This window comes from Phoxinus phoxinus (assembly GCF_949152265.1).
Source record: "Phoxinus phoxinus genome assembly, chromosome: 6".
In the NCBI taxonomy this organism is placed as follows: Eukaryota; Metazoa; Chordata; class Actinopteri; order Cypriniformes; family Leuciscidae; genus Phoxinus; species Phoxinus phoxinus.
In genome coordinates, this window is record NC_136881.1 from 33829199 (window position 1) to 33848226 (window position 19028).

The window sequence follows — 19028 nt, forward strand, 5'->3', positions numbered from 1 at the left end:
CTGACGCTTCTTTCCTCTTGCCTGCAGAGACCAGTAGCAGTGGACCATTAAAATGTAGCCATTAAATTAGCATTCAATCAGAATAAAAACGATTTATGAGGAGGAGCGATATCACACTGTTATCACCATATCATATAACTCCACATGCTCAAGTGTAAAAAAATAACATCCAGTAAATCAAAGTACAAAGAGTAAATGTAACATTACAGAGAACCAAATATGTGTCACTTTTATAACTAGATTATTGTAAGAGCCAGGTATAGTTGTATTTTTCTGAACACTCTTTTTGGTCACATACGGTAATTAAGGCACCTGGTGGTGGCGGAGGAAGTAGGGCATATCATCTGTTCGCCCGTGTGGTTCGGGAGTGGAAGAGAGGGGGGGACGGGGGGGAAGTCCTATTTTTGTCGACCGCTGTAGAACGCACTTCCAACGCTGTTTAAATGCCGTTTGTACACCATATCGTATTGTGAAGCAATTATGGAACGTAGCCTACTGGATACACAACCTTGTTTGTTTCTGCAAATAAATCTACAAAACGAAGTCTCTGGATTCATCATCATCATTGAGCAAGCGCGTCTGGCAATTTAAGTTTCCCCTGCTCAGCCTCTCGGCCGACAAATTCGTTTGGCTTTCAGATTGTCGCCCACAATTATATTAAATGTTTTATTAGTAAATGTTGTAAGTAAAAGGTGTGTGTTGCTGTGGTAGAAAGTGGGGCTGCATTTAATAGCATGTCTTCGAGTGTGTTTTTCAGACCTGAAGTTCTCCTTCCCACCATCCTCCTGGGTTTTTCTTGCGAATGAGAATGAGCTGGCCTGGTGCTAGGGTGAGCTGCTCCGCCCCGGTGGCCGTGTAAGGGGCGATCACCTGGGCAATCTCTGAGCGCAGACGAAGAACAGGTAAAAGGAGAGAAGAGCAGAAGCATTGGACCGATCTCTAATAAAATGCTGTTATGATCTGATTTTGGTCTCAGAGTTCAGTTATTAAGGCCACAAAACTGATGCTTAATTATTTTTATTTATTTTTAGATAAAACTTGAGCACCAGCACTCACCTGGTTTCTTCCCTAAACTTCCTGATTTCCCAGCAGATCCCAAACCCTAGAAAATAAGTGGAAAGAATGCTATGGTTGTACTGGTCTATTTGGTTTTGACTACAGCAATAACTTTTTGCATGCAATTGTATTTACATAGACAGTACTGCTTATAAACACTTAAAATTCAAAAAGTTCTGCTGAGAATGCTAAGCCATTACCTCTGAATCTTTAGGTTTGACATAATTTGAAGGGAAGACTCCGGTCTTCCCGCCCACAGTGCCAGTCCACCAATCTCCTTCTTTCTTTGTGACCGTGATGACATCACCTTGCTGGAAGGTCAAGTCACCCTGCTCACTGCTTTCATATGTATACATGGCCACATACTCTGTGAATGACAAAATCACACAAAGACTTTATTATTCAGATTAGAGGAAGTTACAGATGATCCATCGAGCTGTCGCTGGTATTCTGACCTTCTCCGAGATCCGTGGGTTTGTTTGGAGAGGGGCTGGGTCTCTTAACACTGGGAGGGCTGTCCGAAGAGCCAGACTCAATACTGAAACAGAACAACAGTGTACTATTCATACTCAATATTACAGTCCGGATGAAACACCTAACCAAGCATTCAACATCACACTCTTAGGAATAAAAGCCAACAGGTACTATACAATGGAGTCTGGATTAAAGTAAATATAATTACAAATATAAATTATCATGAACTTTCCTTTCAATTAAACACCATGACTTTTAATTAAATTCCATTTTTCTAAGGCTTTATGTTTATCAAAAAACTTGACTTTTTGTTTGTTGTGTTTATTGTGCTAAGATCAAAAAGTAATAAAGGATATATATTACAAATATAATTTAATAAAAAATATATGATATTTTGCACAGATACAAACTGAAATAAACATTTGAATACGTTAATTTAGTGAATTTAGGCATCAATATTAACTTATGAACGATCCCCAGAAAAAAAAAACCTCTAATAGTAGCCAATAAGCAATATACCGGTGAAACACGAAAATTTTTAATATTGTGCAAAAGTTAATTTCAGTAATTCAACTTAAAAGGTGAAACTAATATATTATATAGACTCATTACATGCAAAGTGAGATATTTCAAGCCTTTATTTGTTATAATTTAGATGATTATGGCTTACAGCTTATGAAAACCTTTTCACAATATTCTAATTTTTAATTTGGGGTTTTCATAATATGTAAGCCATAATCATCTAAATTATAACAAATAAAGGCTTGAAATATCTCACTTTGCATGTAACGAGACTATATAATATATTAGTTTCACCTTTTAAGTTGAATTACTGAAATAAATTAACTTTTGCACGATATTAAAATTTTTCGAGTTTCACCTGTAGTAATGATATAATCGCAAAGATACACACCTCATAGATTTCCGGACGGGCCCAGAGATTAGTTTGACGTAAGATTTTGGGAACCAGCCTCTCTGCCCTTGCACCTCTCCAAACCACCACATATCCTGCTGCTCCAGTACAGTGATCACGTCATTTTTGTTAAAGTTCAGGTGATTGTCTTTCTTAGCTCTCCATGGGTACAAAGCCTGTGCCTGCAGACCCTCCACCTTCTCACCCTAGAAATAAGAACGAGAGGAGAGTTTTTGAAATGAAACCAATAAAAATATCAGTTTTTCAAAAAGACCCCAGTACCTAACCATAACTACCATCTTAAAGTCCCCTCATTTCAAGTAGAGTGAAAATTAGCTGTTTGTGAATAAGTTTCAAAGCTCAAAGCGCTCAAAGATAAATGGAGTTATTGTCTCCCAAAAGAAAGAACCGATTCTGAACTGCTGAAATGAGTCGTCAGTAATTCCAGTCTTACTTCCTGCACAAACCTACGTAGCTTTGTAACAAACTTGAATAATGCCAGCCTATGGCCATAGGCTGCTGCGAACGTCTACTTTGCCCCGCCCTCAAACATTAGTTGTAGCCGAGGCCTGGACCTGGTAGAGTTTGGTTTGTCGAGAAGAAACAGTTTTCTGCGCTGTCAAAGAAAATCCACGTAGCATGCACTTCCAAAGGATAAGTACTCGGGCTCGAATTGATACAATAAAACTGACACCATCGTTGTTCGTATCGCTGTGTATACAAGCGCTGAGGAAGCCTCTGGAGCTGAAATTCAGATGATGGGTGTTTTGTTTCCGACACGCGCTGTAAGCAATAGATCGACCAATCACAACAGACAGGGCCATGTGACCAATCAGAGCAGACTCTCTCTGAAAGGAGGGGTTTATAGATCGAATAATTTATTAACTGTTTCAGACAATGTTAGAAAAGAAATGTAGAATGTACATTATGTATATTATGAGAAATTAAAGTGTTTTGACCTTGGATGCATGCAAACCTATTATAGGAGAACTAAATACAATTAGAAACCTTTAATATAGCATAATAGAGGGCACTTAAAAATGATGAATGCTATGATTCTTTTCATGGAAAATGAATAGCCTGAATAAAAGATGCTTTATATTCTTGAAAATGTTGTGTAGGATAGAGCAATTTTGCATCTATACAGATTTACTCCTTAGTAGAAGTTGATAAATTGTAAGAATTTGACTGTAAATTTCCCATTCATGGAGAGGAGCAGTATTTGAGAGAGAATCTCATATGCGTACCTGGCCGAGCACAGGTGAGGGTGAGGAACCGGAAAGTGTGGCAGGGGTGAAAGCAGAACGCTGTCTGATCTGCCCCCCACTGGGCACTGACAGGGACGGCTGAGTGGGCTGTGTTGGCCATGCATCCCATCCATCGCTGTCCTGCTTCTCCCCAGCAGAATTAGATGGCCATCTAAAATCACATGAGCACAGGATAAAAATGGATGCAGATAAAACTCAGGAATATTTAAATGACAATATTCTGCCTGAACTGAGAAAAGCTATCTGTAAATATCTTGTCATGGACAAACTACTTACGTAGTGCTGAAATCTGCCCAGTTACTGGATGTTGAGGAAGAGGAGGAGGGGGGGCACGGAGGGGGAGGGGCTGAGGAGGGCGGGGCTATCGATGCAGGCTCTGTGGAGACTGGTAGAGACTGTATGGGTGTGGGTGTGGTCGATGAAGAAGCGGATGATATATGGGAACCCAATTTAGGGGTGGAACTAGAAGCAGCGCTAGTCCTCAAACTAAGAGGAACTTCAGATTCTGGAATCTTCTCTGCATAATTGGCAGGGAACCAGCCGGTCTTCCCTTTAATCTCTCCTCCTAACCATCCAGGTTCACCTGTCTGAGACTCATCCACCTGAAAAGAGAAAGCAAACGAGAGACACAGAATCAGGATGTGAAAGGACACAAAACAATAATCTAAAATAACCCGAGTGATGGAAAACAAAAAAAACAAAAAAAACACAGGGAACCACAGGATCTTCATTGTGATATGCATCAGAGATCTGAATACAAACACAAGAATCAGAATACAAAGTGACTGTATGTAATAACAAAATAAAGGACTCATGTTGAATACAGGAAATTGTATTGCCTTTCTGAGTGAGCTTATGCCATATATAGCAAAGCCTCTGAAATCTTGCAAAAGACTCAACAACAGACACACACATATTATGATCTCTGTACAGGGTGTGTTTTAGCCCAGTGACAGATGAGCAGTACAGAAGATCATCAAGGACAAAGACAAACTAGAAACAAATAAAAGTGCACGAGGAGCAGAAAACCTCGACTTACCCACTCTCCCTTCACCTTCAGGCAGAGTGAGCAAAGGGAGGACAGAGGCAGGGTCAGAGGTCAGTAAATGTGCACACTAACTGCACACATGCATTCTCTCTTTCACATGAAGAAGAAACTAAATCACACACTCTCTGACAAGCACACATCAGAACATAAACACACACACTCTAGGACTGAAACTAATCCTCAGATTTCCCAAGAATGTTATTGAGAAAATATTTGTCTATTCTCAATTACTGTAAAATAATATGATATTTGGATTAAATGTTGTTTCAAATCATCTATATACACTACCATTCAAAAGTTTGTGGTTGGCAAGATTTGTTAATAATTCTCTTATGCTCACCAAGACTGAATTTATGTCATCAAAATACAGTAAAAACAGTAATATTGAGAAACATTACAATTTAAAATAACTGTTTTCAATTTGAATACATTTTAAAATAGTAACTGATGGCAAAGCTGAATTTTCAGCATCATTACTCAAGTCTTCAGTCACATGATCCTTTCAAAATCATTTTAATAAGATGATTTGCGGCTCAAGAAACATTTCTTATTATTACTAATGTTGAAATTATGCTGTAATGCTGCTTATTACTTTTGTGGAAAACTGTAATAAATTTAAATAGAAATCTTTCATAACCTTATAAAATGTTTTTACTGTCACTTTTGTTCAATTGAATGCCTCCTTGCTGATAAGTATTCATTTCTTACTGACCCCAACTTTTAAAAGATAGTGTTTGTCTATCAGAATAATAAAAATTATATTTAAGGAGAATAATAATTAGTTGAAACCTTAATACACATTTTGGTATTAAAAAAGTGTGAATACCCTTCCTAACTGTCGGCTTACCATCACTATGTCTCCAGGAATGATGGTGATCTCATCGTGGCTGCGGGCCTCAAAGGGATACAGTGCTCTATAGAAGACCACCTTTACCTTCTCCTGATTAAAACCAGACACTGGGATCTTATCTATAGCACAAAAACATGAGTTAAGTCGATTTATGTCATTTAGGGTCAGCTTAAAACATCTCAATATTGATAAATAAATAAAGCTGCAAAACTAATCCAATTCATGTCTGGTTCTACAATCTTCTTTTCCCTCACCTGTCATAGACCAGGGCGAATGAGCCTGTAGTTTTCCCGGTATCGGATGCGGTGTGAAGAGTTTAGAGAGGTTCTCCTGTATTTCGCCTCTGCTGTGGTTCTCCTCTTCACTCACTCGGCTCATCCAGGCCTGAGGCACAGGAGGAGTGGGAGCTTTACCCAGCCCATCGTCTCTCCATGCTGGAGACACACCATCATCTGCCCCTGACAACCTGGAGACAAAATGAATGCCTGTTAAAAAAGTTAAAGTGAAGTTTTTCCCGCAAAAGAATAGCCATAGAAGAACATAAAAATACCTAGACTCTTGTAATTCTGTGGACTTCCTGTCATGTGACGGATGGGTGATGTCAGCCTCCAGCTCCTTTTGTTTCTGCCTCTGTTGTTTGTTGTGGATTTCTCTCAGCTCCTGCAATGCATGATGGGATATTGGAGGACAGGTAAGGGGGAATATAGGGGGCAACGGGGCTCTCACATTCAGACATGTTCACAACTGCACCCTGCAAGTGCTGTCTGGACAATCTGTCTCAGTCACATAGACTTTGTTCTTTATTTCTGGCCACCTTACTAAAGTATAGTGTTCAAAAGTGTCTAAAGTCTATTCAAAATTCCCTACTATCTCTAAACTTTTTAAATATTTAAAAAAGAAAACATTTTTAAAAAAAATTGCATATACAATGTGTGCTTGAATGTTTTATTTATGTAAATGTTTATAATGTTAATAAATGGCAAATGACCCACTGATGTAAAAACTTAACTGACTAATAAACATTATAAACTTTATATTTAAAGATTGCATGCAGAAATCGTACACTTGCATGGTACATAGTGCAAACTGCATAGCGATTGTGTTCATGATGGCAGGCTGCAATGCCTGCTTGATAACTTCACATGAACCACTGGAGTCACAAGAGAGGAAACATGGAGATCTCAAGAAAAGAGGACCGTTTCAGCAGAACAATGGACACACTGCTGCTTATGTAATGCCATACCATTCCAACAATAAGCAAGCTCTTTAGAACACCATCAGGATACGGTAGAGGAGTCCAAATCCAAAATGTATGTATATATATATATATATATATATATATATATATATATATTTTTTTTTTTTTTTAAAGATTAAAATGACAGATCTATGGATAGCATATACTTTTTTTGCTCTGGGATCTCTTATTGAAGTTACATTTCTGTTCAAGATTTAATGTCATATAAGCACAATTTACATAAGAGCTATTATGGAAAGATCACTGCAAGCGGTTTGGTAATAGACAAACTCTAGAAAAACAGAGAGAGTTAGCCATTCGAGTGTAAAACACACACATAACACACACCAAAGCAGTGCCAACGGATGTAAGCGTTTAGATTTCATGAACCAGACGTGCAATTTCTAATGCATTTGTAAATTCACACACTGAAGTTCAACGTCACACACTTTTTCTAGTTAATACCACCTACACTTTAGTCATTTTTTAAAATATTTTTAAATGTAATTTTTCCTGGGCAAGTCTATATAGCATATTCTTGATCACACCAAGACCAATGTAACTAAATGATACGAAACAAAGAAGAATGTTTGAATTCCAGAATTAATTGTTCAGTATCCAAGTTAAATATATATATATATATATTTTTTCACTATCTAGAGGGGGAAAAAACAACAACAAAAAACAACAAGAACACTGGAAAACAACACGTCTCAAATTCGGTGCAAAGTAGTTCCTGAGGATGCACCATTTTGATTCACAGCTAGTTACTCTATTTTGAAAATGTTTTGGGCACAATTCTGGAAACTTCAAAATGATGTCCCCCTTAAGTGACTAGAATTGTAAAATCACAGTAAAATGTATGTAATAGCTGCTAAGCTTTTCAAGAAAAGACTTCTAGGAATGTATCCCTAAAAATGTTGAAGTCCAGGTTCATGCATAAGGTTGTTTTTGCAATTACCTGACTCACATGGCTTGGGAAAAAAAGCAGCACGATCAAACGTAGGCGTTAATTACGCTGATCTAAAGACCAGCCTCAGATCAGTGTGCAAAAAGGAATAGCTTTCTAGTGATACGTGAAGGTTTAGAATAGCTACAATGCTGCCTTTGATGGGCTTCTCAAAGGGAGCTGGAGGAGGTGCAGTGAGACACACGAGCAGGGGACACGGTGTAGGGTGAAATCAAAGGTCAGGGGGGAGGGGGAGGGATGACCTGGAAGTAGAAGTGTATATGCTTCAAACAGGCCAGCAGTGCTGCGAGACAGTCCAACAGCACCTCGTCCACAGAGCTCCCTGACTGCAAGAGACACAGAGCCACCCATACGGTCACACCACCATCATCATTGTTATCATCATCAGTGTTTGCACTCTGTACTAATGTGTACTCGGCTCTACCCAGAGCAGAGCTTCTTAAAGTTAATAATCATTTTAAGTATAGAGCGGAAGACAAACGGACTAGACAACATATTAACCAGCGAAGCCCATTGTTCTGTTAATTAGTGCAAGCTACAGGCTTGGGGAAAACAATTCTCCAAACATATTATTTCAGGAATATTATCGATCAGGGCTCGACAATAAAGATGGACCCATGTTACAGGGTCAGTACGAAAGACTCGAGTACGATCAAGCGAGACGCGATAGAATTACCAAAGAGTTCTGTCTAGTGTAAGTCCGAACCTAAAAAACAAGAGGACATCCTACATATACACACCCTTAAACTCTGCTGTTAACATGACAACTGGCACACATCTTCTTTTCTATTCCCACCAGGATTTTCTGTGTATGCTTTACGTATACTTAACCATCTGCGTTCATGAAAATACAGAAACTTTGTGTGCATTTGACCATTGAAGCGTGTGTGCCAGTCAGCTTTCTGCGTACACGCAGTTACTACTAAACTGAATATATTTTTTTAGCATTAAAAAGCAGGTTTCGCTTTATTTTCTCACTTATGCATGTTTATTACACTAACGTGTCAATAATTTCATGTAGCACAGAGCTTATTGCAATTAATTGCGGTTAAATGGCTAATTATGCTGTATAGCAAAAAAAATTCAACATTTTGATGTTGGATTGTGTTCCATGATCGTGGAATCGCAAAAAAAAAATCGGAGGGAGTGGTTTTCCAATGGTTCGTTACAGGACAGAATGTACAGGAGTCCAACATTCGGTCAAAAAATAACCATTTTAGACCATAATATGTTTCCTGCGACTGTTATATTTTGTAAACACATTTATTACTTTTTTTTTAAAGGATTATTTTATATATTAATGTCATTATTAGGTGTTTTTTGTATTATTTTAAGTATTTTAGTCATCCATAATGAAGATGCGACTGGGGCAAAATCTGAGCAGATAAAATATCCTTATAGTTGAGCCCTGTTGATGGCTTAGTAAAGGGAAGTAGTCAAGACAAGACACAACTGGAAGCGTGCTACTCTACCTCCCCTTTATAAAGGGCAACAGAGAGCACAGTGCTGTGAGTAGAGGGTAACAGTTTGGTGGTGGTAGTTTTCTGGATGGTTAACAGCATTTTCAGGTTGTCTACCTGTCGCCCCCTCTCCTCTTCAATTAGTAGTTCCGACTGAAGGTTCTCCATCCTGGCAGCGTGGGTCTGATAGAACAGCCCCAAGGACTGTCCCACCACCAAGGATAAAGCGGAACAAGCCAGAACAAATAGGGCCAGCCAAGTCGTATAAACACGGCGGAGGGGGGAGTTGAGAGGGATTCGGCCAGGGTGAATGGAGGATGATGGGGAAGACGAGGGATGGGGTGACAGAGTGAGCAGCAGGCAGATACAGTGAGGAACAAGAGGAACAAGAAATTGTGTGATGTTGTGAAAATGCTTCTACTTCCTTTCTCACACTCTCTCTTTGTCTCATTCTGAATGAAGGCACATTAAGGCAAAATTAAGTGTGTTCTGTTGGTTTTATCATATACATTGTATGTATGTTGGGTGGAAGGTCAATAAGATCTCAATATGCACTCTCTCTTACTTCCTCTATCATTTGTACAGACACACACAAGGTCCAAAAGTAACATATTGCCTCTCCAGTCAAAGGTGAGTGGCTTTTTTTTTTTTTTTTTATAAATTAATATCTTTATCCTGCAAGGATGCATTAAATTGATCAAAAGTGACAGTAAAGACATTTATAATGTTACTGAAGATTTCTATTGTATTCTATAATATACTTTTGAACTTTCTATTCATCAAAGAATCCTGAAAAAAATAAATCATGGTTTCAACAAAAATGTTAAGCAGGAACACCATTTTCAACCATGATAATAATAAAAAATGTTTCTTGAGCACCAAATCAGAATTTTAGAATGATTTCTGAAGGATCATGTGACACTTTGCATCACAGGAATAAATCCATTTAAAATGGAAAATTTTAAATTGTAATCAATCATATTTAACAATCTTACTGTTATTACTGTATTTTGATTAAATAAATGCAGCATTGCTGAGCATAAGCGAATAAATGTTTCAATGTTTCAAAGACATTTAAACATCTTATACCCCCAAACTTTTGAATGGTGGCAATTATATATAGGTTTCTATAAACACTATTGAACAAGTATTATGTCACATCTCTAATAAACTGGAGTTACTGAACTGTATTAATTCACCAAAGACAATTTTTACTTTTTGTGATTTTGCACAAATGTTCATTTTGTACCCTGCACACACACAATGCAAAATATAAAAGTATTGAACTTCTAAGACTGACTGTCTGTATGTGTTTTTGTGTGTGTGTGTGTTTAGGTATTACAGGGCTTCAGTACCTTCAGCTGTGTGTTGAAGGCATCTATCTCCAACAGTTTGGAACGTGTCTCCTTCTCCACAGCGTCCAGCTGTTCTCTCAGCTGCTGTTTGGTGGATTCCTTCATATCAATGGCCCTCTGAAGACTGGACAGAGAGTCTCCTACAAAGTAGAAATAAACAGACAACTATTAAAGAGCATTTCTGAGATATTAACATCCTCATGAACCATTCTGCAAAAAAAGAAAAGCTTTATTCTTCACTCGGGTTACACTGATGTAAACAAAAGGAAGTTTTAACCATCAATACGATCACCAAAAAAGCTCAATGTGCAAAATAATTAGTAATATTGTTCAAATAATGCCTAATTCACCAATCTGATTACGTGGTTAATAAGATCATGACTGTTTTCATACCTCTGTGACCTAAATAGGGATGGGCGATATGGCCTAAAATCCATATTGCGATATACATTGCAGCCTCTTGCGATAACGATATATATCACGATATATAAATTATAATAAAACCATTTCAGAACAGGTTACACAGACCCTAAGGAAAGCCAAACAACTGCTAAATATATATATTTTTTTTTAAAGAAAGAAAGAAACGGTGTATGTCGTTTTGAGAACATTTATTGTGCAAAACTGTAATTATACAACATAATGTTGCAGATAAATAAAATTCAAGAACACTAGCTGCAGAGACTTTAAGTAGCCCTAATGTTTATATTATGGCTAGCAGCTTATAAAAACTATTCTAAATTAGAATATTGTGAAAAGGTTTTCATAAAGCTGTAAGCCATAATCATCAAAATTATAACAAATAAAGCCTTGTAATATCTCACTTTGCATGTAATGAGTCTATATAATATATTAGTTTCACCTTTTACCTTTGCATAATATTCAAATTTTTCGAGTTTCACCTGTATACGTCAACTAAAGAAAATGCTTCTTTAGAAAAGTATAAAAGTTTATTTACAGTAGTGCCATGCCATAGACAGTAAAAAGTGCAAAACAGTGCAGAAAGCACTCCAAATCAAATTTAGTTTGGCAATTTTTTTAAAGGACACAAAAGATGCAAAGAGCAGAAAAACTGATGTATTCTCAGTTAAAAAGCAACCTCTCTGGTTGCAGCTCGTGGCTCTAAATTTCGCGGGTAGATTGCGTCATCAACATGCATTATCGCGATAGTGCAATAGAATTAAAATCTCTATCGTAGGCCAATTTTGTATCGTTTATATCGCATATCGTTTATATCGCCCATTACTAGACCTAAGATGCTGTTTTTGTGTTCAGTTAACAACTGTAGTTTGTAAACTTGTTCTTGCAGTGCCAGAACAACTACTTACAGATTACAGTGATTATAGTACATTGTTTTCTTAAATGTTGCCAAAGCTTTATGTGGGCGTGCTGAGGGCGAGGACTTTGAACACACCTTGATCCGAGTGTCCTGAATTTCAAGCAGTTTGCATAACAAATGTTGGGCTGATCATCAACTTTAATCTCCACAATTTTGCAGAGAATTTGAAATTTTTAAATAATAAATGGCAGAAGAGAGTACCCCAGTTGCCACCACAAAACAGATATCTTTCATTTTGACTGAATCTCTGAAAGCCAACAATATAAATGTTTTATATAACAGTGCCCAAAGAAACATAAGGTCACATGTTTGGGTCCAAACAGTGTATCTGTGCCATTAGCACAAAAAACACACCGAGTACTAATTGTTTTATTGGCAGCTGTTTACCACTTTAAATATGTAACAACTCAGGATGTGTATCAGGATGTATAACTCCATGTATACTTTACAAGCCTAGCATTTGTGTGCTGTGGCTGTATTTTGAAGAGATGCAAATATAAAGCACTTTACTCATACAAAAAAGACATACTAGCAAGAGTGACAGTAGGAGAAAATAAGCAAAGTTAGGCTGAATTGATTGGTTCAGAGAAGTTCACAGTCTGGAATACACTTTCGCTCCAACTAAATTCCGACGTCAATTGGATTCGGGATTAAAGACTAGTCTAGAGTTTTGGATCTTTAAGGCAGTGTTGAGGAAAGTGTTCTTACTGTGCAGACTGTTCTGCTGAACCTGCTTCAGCTGGTCATTCAGACACTGTTTATCAGGAATCAACCGACTCAACCACTGCTGAGACTCCTGATGGATACAAAAGAGAGAGAAATCACAAAATACTCTGACTACTTCGAAAGACTTATGTACAATGCAACTTAAAACTGATATCTTGTGTATATGTATACATAAAAAAAAAGAAGAAGATATCTAGTCTAAAGCTCTTGTCTGCTTATGAGGGGTTTAAATCCCCTCTTCTCTGGCACACACTCACCCAAACTGGAGAGGAGAAACTTTTTCAAATAGAGTGAATGCTGAAAGGACGCTGATGATGCTTTTGAATGAAGCCAAGGAAGGGAGAGATGAGGAAAGAGAGAAAAGGGAAGAAGTGCACACCTGCAGCTGCTGTTGCAGGCTGGTGATCTCTGCAATGCGGAGCTCTCGCGTCTTATTGGTGCTCTCGATCTCGTGTCTCTGAGCCGAGAGACGGAAACGAATGTCCTGCAGTTTACCATCCAGCTGAGACTTCTTATCATTCTAGATAAGAGCCAAAAAGAACAACACAAGTCAATCTATTAAACTCACATGGAGCCTCTCAAATAGATTACACTTCCGTTTGGTGCCACTAATGGTGCAGCAATCACATATGACAACTTTCAGGTAACACTTTATTTTACAGTGTCCTTGTTACATATGTTACATGTACTTACCATAGTAATAACAGTAAATTATGCATAATTACATCATCCTACCCTAACCCTAAGTACATGTTGTTAATTCTTATTACTCAGTACTTAAATATATAATTACACTGTAACAAGACACCTTAAAATAAAGTGTAACCTGATTTTTTAACTGCTTTATCCATGTGATGACATCTGATATAATATGACCAAGCTTGCATATTTAAATCTGTTAAAACATTGAAGTGTAATGAAGTGTGTACCAGAGCCTCCAGTTCAAACTCAAGTGTTTTCTTGCGTGCTTTGAGCAGGACGATGTTCTCCTGTTCTCGGTTTCTCTGGGTGAGCAGCTCCTGTCTGCGCGATCTCTCCCACTCTAACTGCCGCTGACGCTCCAGCTCCCGCTTAGCAGCCTTTGCAAACAAAACACACTCAAAGGGTTACAAATGCTCTCGATAGTGCTAAACATGCACTGAATTTTTGAACGCACCTCTCTTCTCTCGATCTCCTTGCGTCTCTCCTCCTCTCTCTGTCGCTCCTGCTCTCTCTGTCTTTCAAGTTGTTTGTCCAGCTCCTGCTGTCTGCGTCTCTCATGCTCCATTCGTTCTCTTTCCTTCCTTTCTTGCTCCTCTTTCTCCAGCGCTGCCAGTCGCTCCTGCTCTTTCCTCTGCAGCTCAAGCAATGCCTGCCGACGTTTCTCCAGCTCCAGGTTCCCACGCTCAAAGTTCTCCCGTTTCTTATCCTCAAATGTGACTGCGGGGATGAATGGAGAATTTTAAGATATTTACATACAACATTTAAACGTTTCAAAAGACTTGTAGAAATCTTTGACCCCCATTTTACACCTAGCATTAACATATGTAAAAAGTATTAGGATTGGGATCACCGAAACCAGTTTCAGAGGTGGTCATGATAGCTTCTGACCACATTCACTGAAAATGAATACATGCCAATGCAGTTTTGTTAACCATAAACTATGCAAGTAATATGTAAAAGGTTGCACTACACATAAAAGATTAACTCTCACTTTGACAGGTTGGGTTGTAAATTTTCCGTCATGCTCTACTTTTAGTATGTCTTCTGATCTGGTCAAATAAAAGAACAATATCTCATGAATTATTCCACTGGACTATACTTGGAATTTCTTCTCCCTAGATCCTCAATCACACCTCTATCAGGGTGCCGTTATTTAGAGAGAGTAACTCTAAAACTTCTTTCACCCATTTTCTTGACTTCTATTGCCTATTAGCATCACTTTCAGTGGTGATGTTTGTAAAGTAGGTAAAAGTAAACCAGAAACCTGAAATTTTATCAGCCAAAATGAGGAAAAGCACTCTAAATTATTCGTCAATATTTTTAAGGACTTTTAATGGTGGAACATTTACAATTAACGAAACCTCTGTGGCGTTTTCCTTCTTTGTCTCGAAAAGTGGTATCAGATCTCACAACACATTGCATTGGAAGGTGTTAATGTAATTTAAAGAGCTAAATCCAGTTAGAGACTATCCAGACACAAAACGGACCAATACAAGATACAGGGGTGGGTGGGTGGGGGGTGGCTTGTCTATACTTGTCACCTGAGACAATGTGCAAAGAGACAAATCTCACTGACAAATAGTTTATCAGTGAGCGAGATGAGCTTCCTTTTGAAAACTGGTCAGTATCTACTCTTATCCCCTGACCTGGAAGTTTTTTATCGGCCTCTTTCTCCTCCTCCTCAGGCTCATCCAGGGATCTTAGGTCTGTCGAAAGGATACTGGTCAAGGACACACCGCTACCAGAACGCACTCTCCTACACAAACAGGAAGGAAATCAAGAGCATTTACATTCAGAACATTCTTGTGCAACCTGACCTCTAAATGTAACAATTTACATTGTTATGATAAAACTTATATTAACTTTCAAATAAATTAGCTTCAAAAATAGCTGCTTATAAATGGACTACTAAACCTTTGAATAAAATGATAAGTGAAAATGTGAAGTTGTAGATTTGTGCCGTCAGTTGAGTCTCTCACCTGAATGTTGGAGGTATGAGGTCAGGGGTCAGTAAAGGGGGGAGGGGCAGACCAGACATGGCCATGTCAATCAAGTGCATGGCCAGAATAAACTCTTCTGCAGTCAACTTCCCATCCTGATCTATATCTGACAGATTCCTATACAGAGAAACAAGTAGATGTTATATGGAGTCAAAACAGCAATTTAATCTTTCCTGTCCACATGTGACCAGATCACCGGAGACGGATGTTAAAATCAAATGTAAACAGGACCCTAGGCGATACAAAGATCCCAAGAACAGCATGTTCAAATAAATCGGATGTATCCATAACAATAACCAGACACCAATTCTTATGTTTACACTAAACCACATTTCAGAACTCTTAGCTTGGATTGACTTTTAAATTCGAGACGGAGACACAATATGAAAAATGTGTTGGATCCGCACCAGATGGTGGCCAGCTGAGCCTGTGGTAGACTGGACTGCATTAGAATAGTTCTGGCTTGTGGACCTGAGGCAGAAGAGAAAGAAAGAGAGAGAGAGGAAACAGAAGTGAAAGAGAGTTGAGCATGTTGAGTCAGCAGCCTTTGTTTGCTTTAAGCTGTACTAAGTAATCACGGTGACACATCACTAGAGCTTTGAGCTCGTCAAATATAAGAAAATATGGACAAAACAGAAGATTATTTGAAAATAGTATTCAAATAAAAGAAAGTTTAAAAATGACAAACTATAATAACATTGTTAAATATACAGCTATGTAGCGTATAAATTAGATGTATAAATAAGATGTGGGCAAGGCTACTCAGACAGCTGGTAACAAAGCTGTCTTGATGCCAAAACCGCTCATAGAAGGAGAAAGATAAGACTGTGACAATAAGCACTTATCAGGATCAACCAAATGCTGGATAATCAAAAGTATGTGAAGAATGCGTAGTTCACAGTACAGACTCTTTAAAATATGTCCAAGAGTTTTACACGCCAGTCTGTTATTCTAGGGACGTTACATTTTTACGCTTCTAAACATGACGCTTAAGAAAGCGAACTATGATTGGTTGCTTTACATGTCAGTCAGATAGCCTCTGGGCAGTCCTTGGCCAATGAAAGTTGCAATGGAGTCCATCAGTCTGAAGGTCTGGCTACAAGAGCCAAACAACAAAAGTGTTCAATTGCCTAATGCTTGTCATGTGTCTTTATTTGTGTGACCATACCTGTGAGATAGCCACTCATCATTTTGTCATGGCTGTTGAAGAGTTGGCGGTACTTGAGCCGAGAGGACTGAGGCACGGCCCAGTCAGAGGGCGGAGGAGCCACTGGAGCACTAGAGAGACAATGTTTGCGTTAACATCTATGAAATGTCTGCGAATACTGTGTGTGTGTGTGTGTGTGTGTGTGTGTACCTGGGTGCCTCTACAGACTGGACCTTCTGTAGCTTGATACTGGAACGATTGAACGAAGAGGTTTTGTTGAGTGCAGCAGCTGAGAGAAAGAGAAACACCCATACATTTTCCAGCAAAAGCAAATAAACTGCATGAGCTGGTCTGGGTAGTGTGAGTGTGTATTTACATGGATGCGTGAATCCACTAATGGGTTGTATCATAGCGGGTGCTCCGTTGGCAAGGGATGGAAGAGGTGGTGTCACCGATGCTACCAGTGGAGGAGACACGCCTACTCCTGGCATTCCTGGAGGCAGAGGGGGCAGGGGCATTGGCGGCACTGCTGGCAGGCCTGGCATGGCACCCATACTGGGCATCCCTGCACATGGCAATCAAGGACATAATTGAATAATAATTGATGACATTTTTTATAGAATTAAATAGTGGGACAAACGACATATGCTAATAATGTTGATGTACTGCTAATTTAATTCACTTATAACATTCAATGAGCGACTAATTCTTTGAGTGACAAGGATCCAAGACATTGCCCAGAACAAGGGGTCTGCCATTAGCAGAGAGGTCTGGTCTAATATAGACAAACCAGTGGTCAGTTGCATAAACTGCTTAGACTAGTCTTAAAAGTTAGTCATCTAAATTTGTTCTTCAAGACTGGTCCTAACTTTTTAAAGTCAGTTACATAAAAAGGTATATTTGTCTAATTTGAATTTGTATAAGTAAGACTGATTACCCCTTTGTTAACTGCTAGTTGGTCAAACTAGTTCTTAAGACACAGTTTTAACATAGTTGCTAAGTTTATACAACTGGCCCCAAGGCCGGGCAACTTTGGCCCTCGAGATCCACTTTTCTGCAGAGTTTAGCTGACCCTGATCAAACTCAACTGTCTGTAGCTTTCTAGTAACCCTGAAGACATTGCTTAGCTTGTTCAGGTGTGTTTGATTAGGGTCGAAGCTAAACTCTGTAGGAAAGTGGACCTTGAGGGCCAAAGTTGATCTAGGCTAAAAGTTTGCATTTAGCATTCAGTCTTTTCTAATATAGACCTAGTCTATCCATTGACGTCTAATCTAAATCAGTGGCTCGCAACAGAATTAATGTATATATAAATATGCATCATTTCTTTTCACCCTATCATTAACTATTGTTTTTCTTGAACATACAGAATGAGAGTTAAAATAAAAGTAATATATCAACACTTGCACTTTCAGCAGAAATATCTTATTGGATGTGGAGGGCCTTTGAATATTTGTGTCGGACAATGGGTGAGCCCTTCGAGTCAAAAAGGTTGAGAACCACTGATATAAATGGTCTTGAACTAGATTTGATATGTCCCAATGGTTTTAAGCCATCAGAATGAGAGTGTTTTTACCAAATGGAGGCTGCGGGGGTATGGAGATGGGCTGCTGCTTCATGCAGGGGGGCAATGAAGGAGGGAGGGGGTGACCCTGCAGCTTCAATTTAATCAGCTTCATTGCGATGGAAAATTCAAGCATGTCCATCTTCCCATCATTGTTCATGTCGGCCAGAGCCCTGCGAAACATTAGGGTGATTTGTTACATTTGATGATATTTAGCAATATTTTGTAATAGTGTCATGTGTGTTATCCTGGTGTTTTGTTTTTTTGTGTATGACCCTGTGCACCATCTATATACGAGTAGGGTTGTCAAAAGTACTAGTACTTTTCTACCAAGTTGGTACTGAAATTTTTATTTCACGATAATGTGACGATACCAGCCTTTCTGAAGTAGTACCGGTAGTACTGAGTAATGGTTATATTCTGTACCCACTGATACGAGGCTGTTTTCAAAAGCTCCCATGTGTATCTGTGTAAGCACTCTGTGATGAGCATCGAAGGTTTCTATTTGATCATTGTAGACAATCACATACACATCTGTAGAGCATGTGAACGCAATGGCTAATCAGAGATGTTTAAGAATCCGCTCAACACCTCGGGAGTTTTTGTTCACCGCACCCATGATTAACAGCTTCAGTGATTAAAAAAAGGAGTCATAAACCCATAAACAATTTCAATAAAAATTAAAAATGTTGTTTTTAATGCTGCTCAGTACACTGCAGTTTCTGGATTTACAACTGTATTTAAATGACAGATTGTATCCGAAACTGCAGTGATTGACAGTGATATAAGCACAGCAATAGACAGGATAAAACAATCTTATAGCTATTTTGTCAAAAATAAAATAAATGTGCAAATACATTTGTAAAATAGTTCTAATAGTACCAAATTGGTAGAGGAATTTTACTGGTATTGGTAACGATTA

General features: G+C 38.5%; 1 protein-coding gene across 1 annotated transcript in view; it reads right to left on the reverse strand.

The window, feature by feature from the left end:
* The window catches only part of itsn1 (intersectin 1 (SH3 domain protein)), a 75224-nt gene that overhangs the window by 11415 nt on the left and 44781 nt on the right, over positions 1–19028 (reverse strand). The window contains exons 5-29 of the mRNA XM_079616174.1: positions 18119–18279; positions 16922–17110; positions 16756–16834; positions 16567–16676; positions 15806–15869; positions 15378–15515; positions 15045–15154; positions 13853–14115; positions 13626–13775; positions 13076–13216; positions 12679–12766; positions 10632–10771; positions 9289–9480; positions 8059–8142; positions 6160–6269; positions 5864–6075; positions 5607–5728; positions 3988–4313; positions 3691–3862; positions 2444–2649; positions 1512–1594; positions 1257–1423; positions 1057–1102; positions 760–881; positions 6–21 (exon numbers count right to left, since the gene is read on the reverse strand). Of these exons, the coding sequence (XP_079472300.1) occupies positions 6–21; positions 760–881; positions 1057–1102; positions 1257–1423; positions 1512–1594; positions 2444–2649; positions 3691–3862; positions 3988–4313; positions 5607–5728; positions 5864–6075; positions 6160–6269; positions 8059–8142; positions 9289–9480; positions 10632–10771; positions 12679–12766; positions 13076–13216; positions 13626–13775; positions 13853–14115; positions 15045–15154; positions 15378–15515; positions 15806–15869; positions 16567–16676; positions 16756–16834; positions 16922–17110; positions 18119–18279 (3491 nt within the window). The remainder of the gene's footprint in view (positions 1–5; positions 22–759; positions 882–1056; positions 1103–1256; positions 1424–1511; positions 1595–2443; positions 2650–3690; positions 3863–3987; positions 4314–5606; positions 5729–5863; positions 6076–6159; positions 6270–8058; positions 8143–9288; positions 9481–10631; positions 10772–12678; positions 12767–13075; positions 13217–13625; positions 13776–13852; positions 14116–15044; positions 15155–15377; positions 15516–15805; positions 15870–16566; positions 16677–16755; positions 16835–16921; positions 17111–18118; positions 18280–19028) is intronic.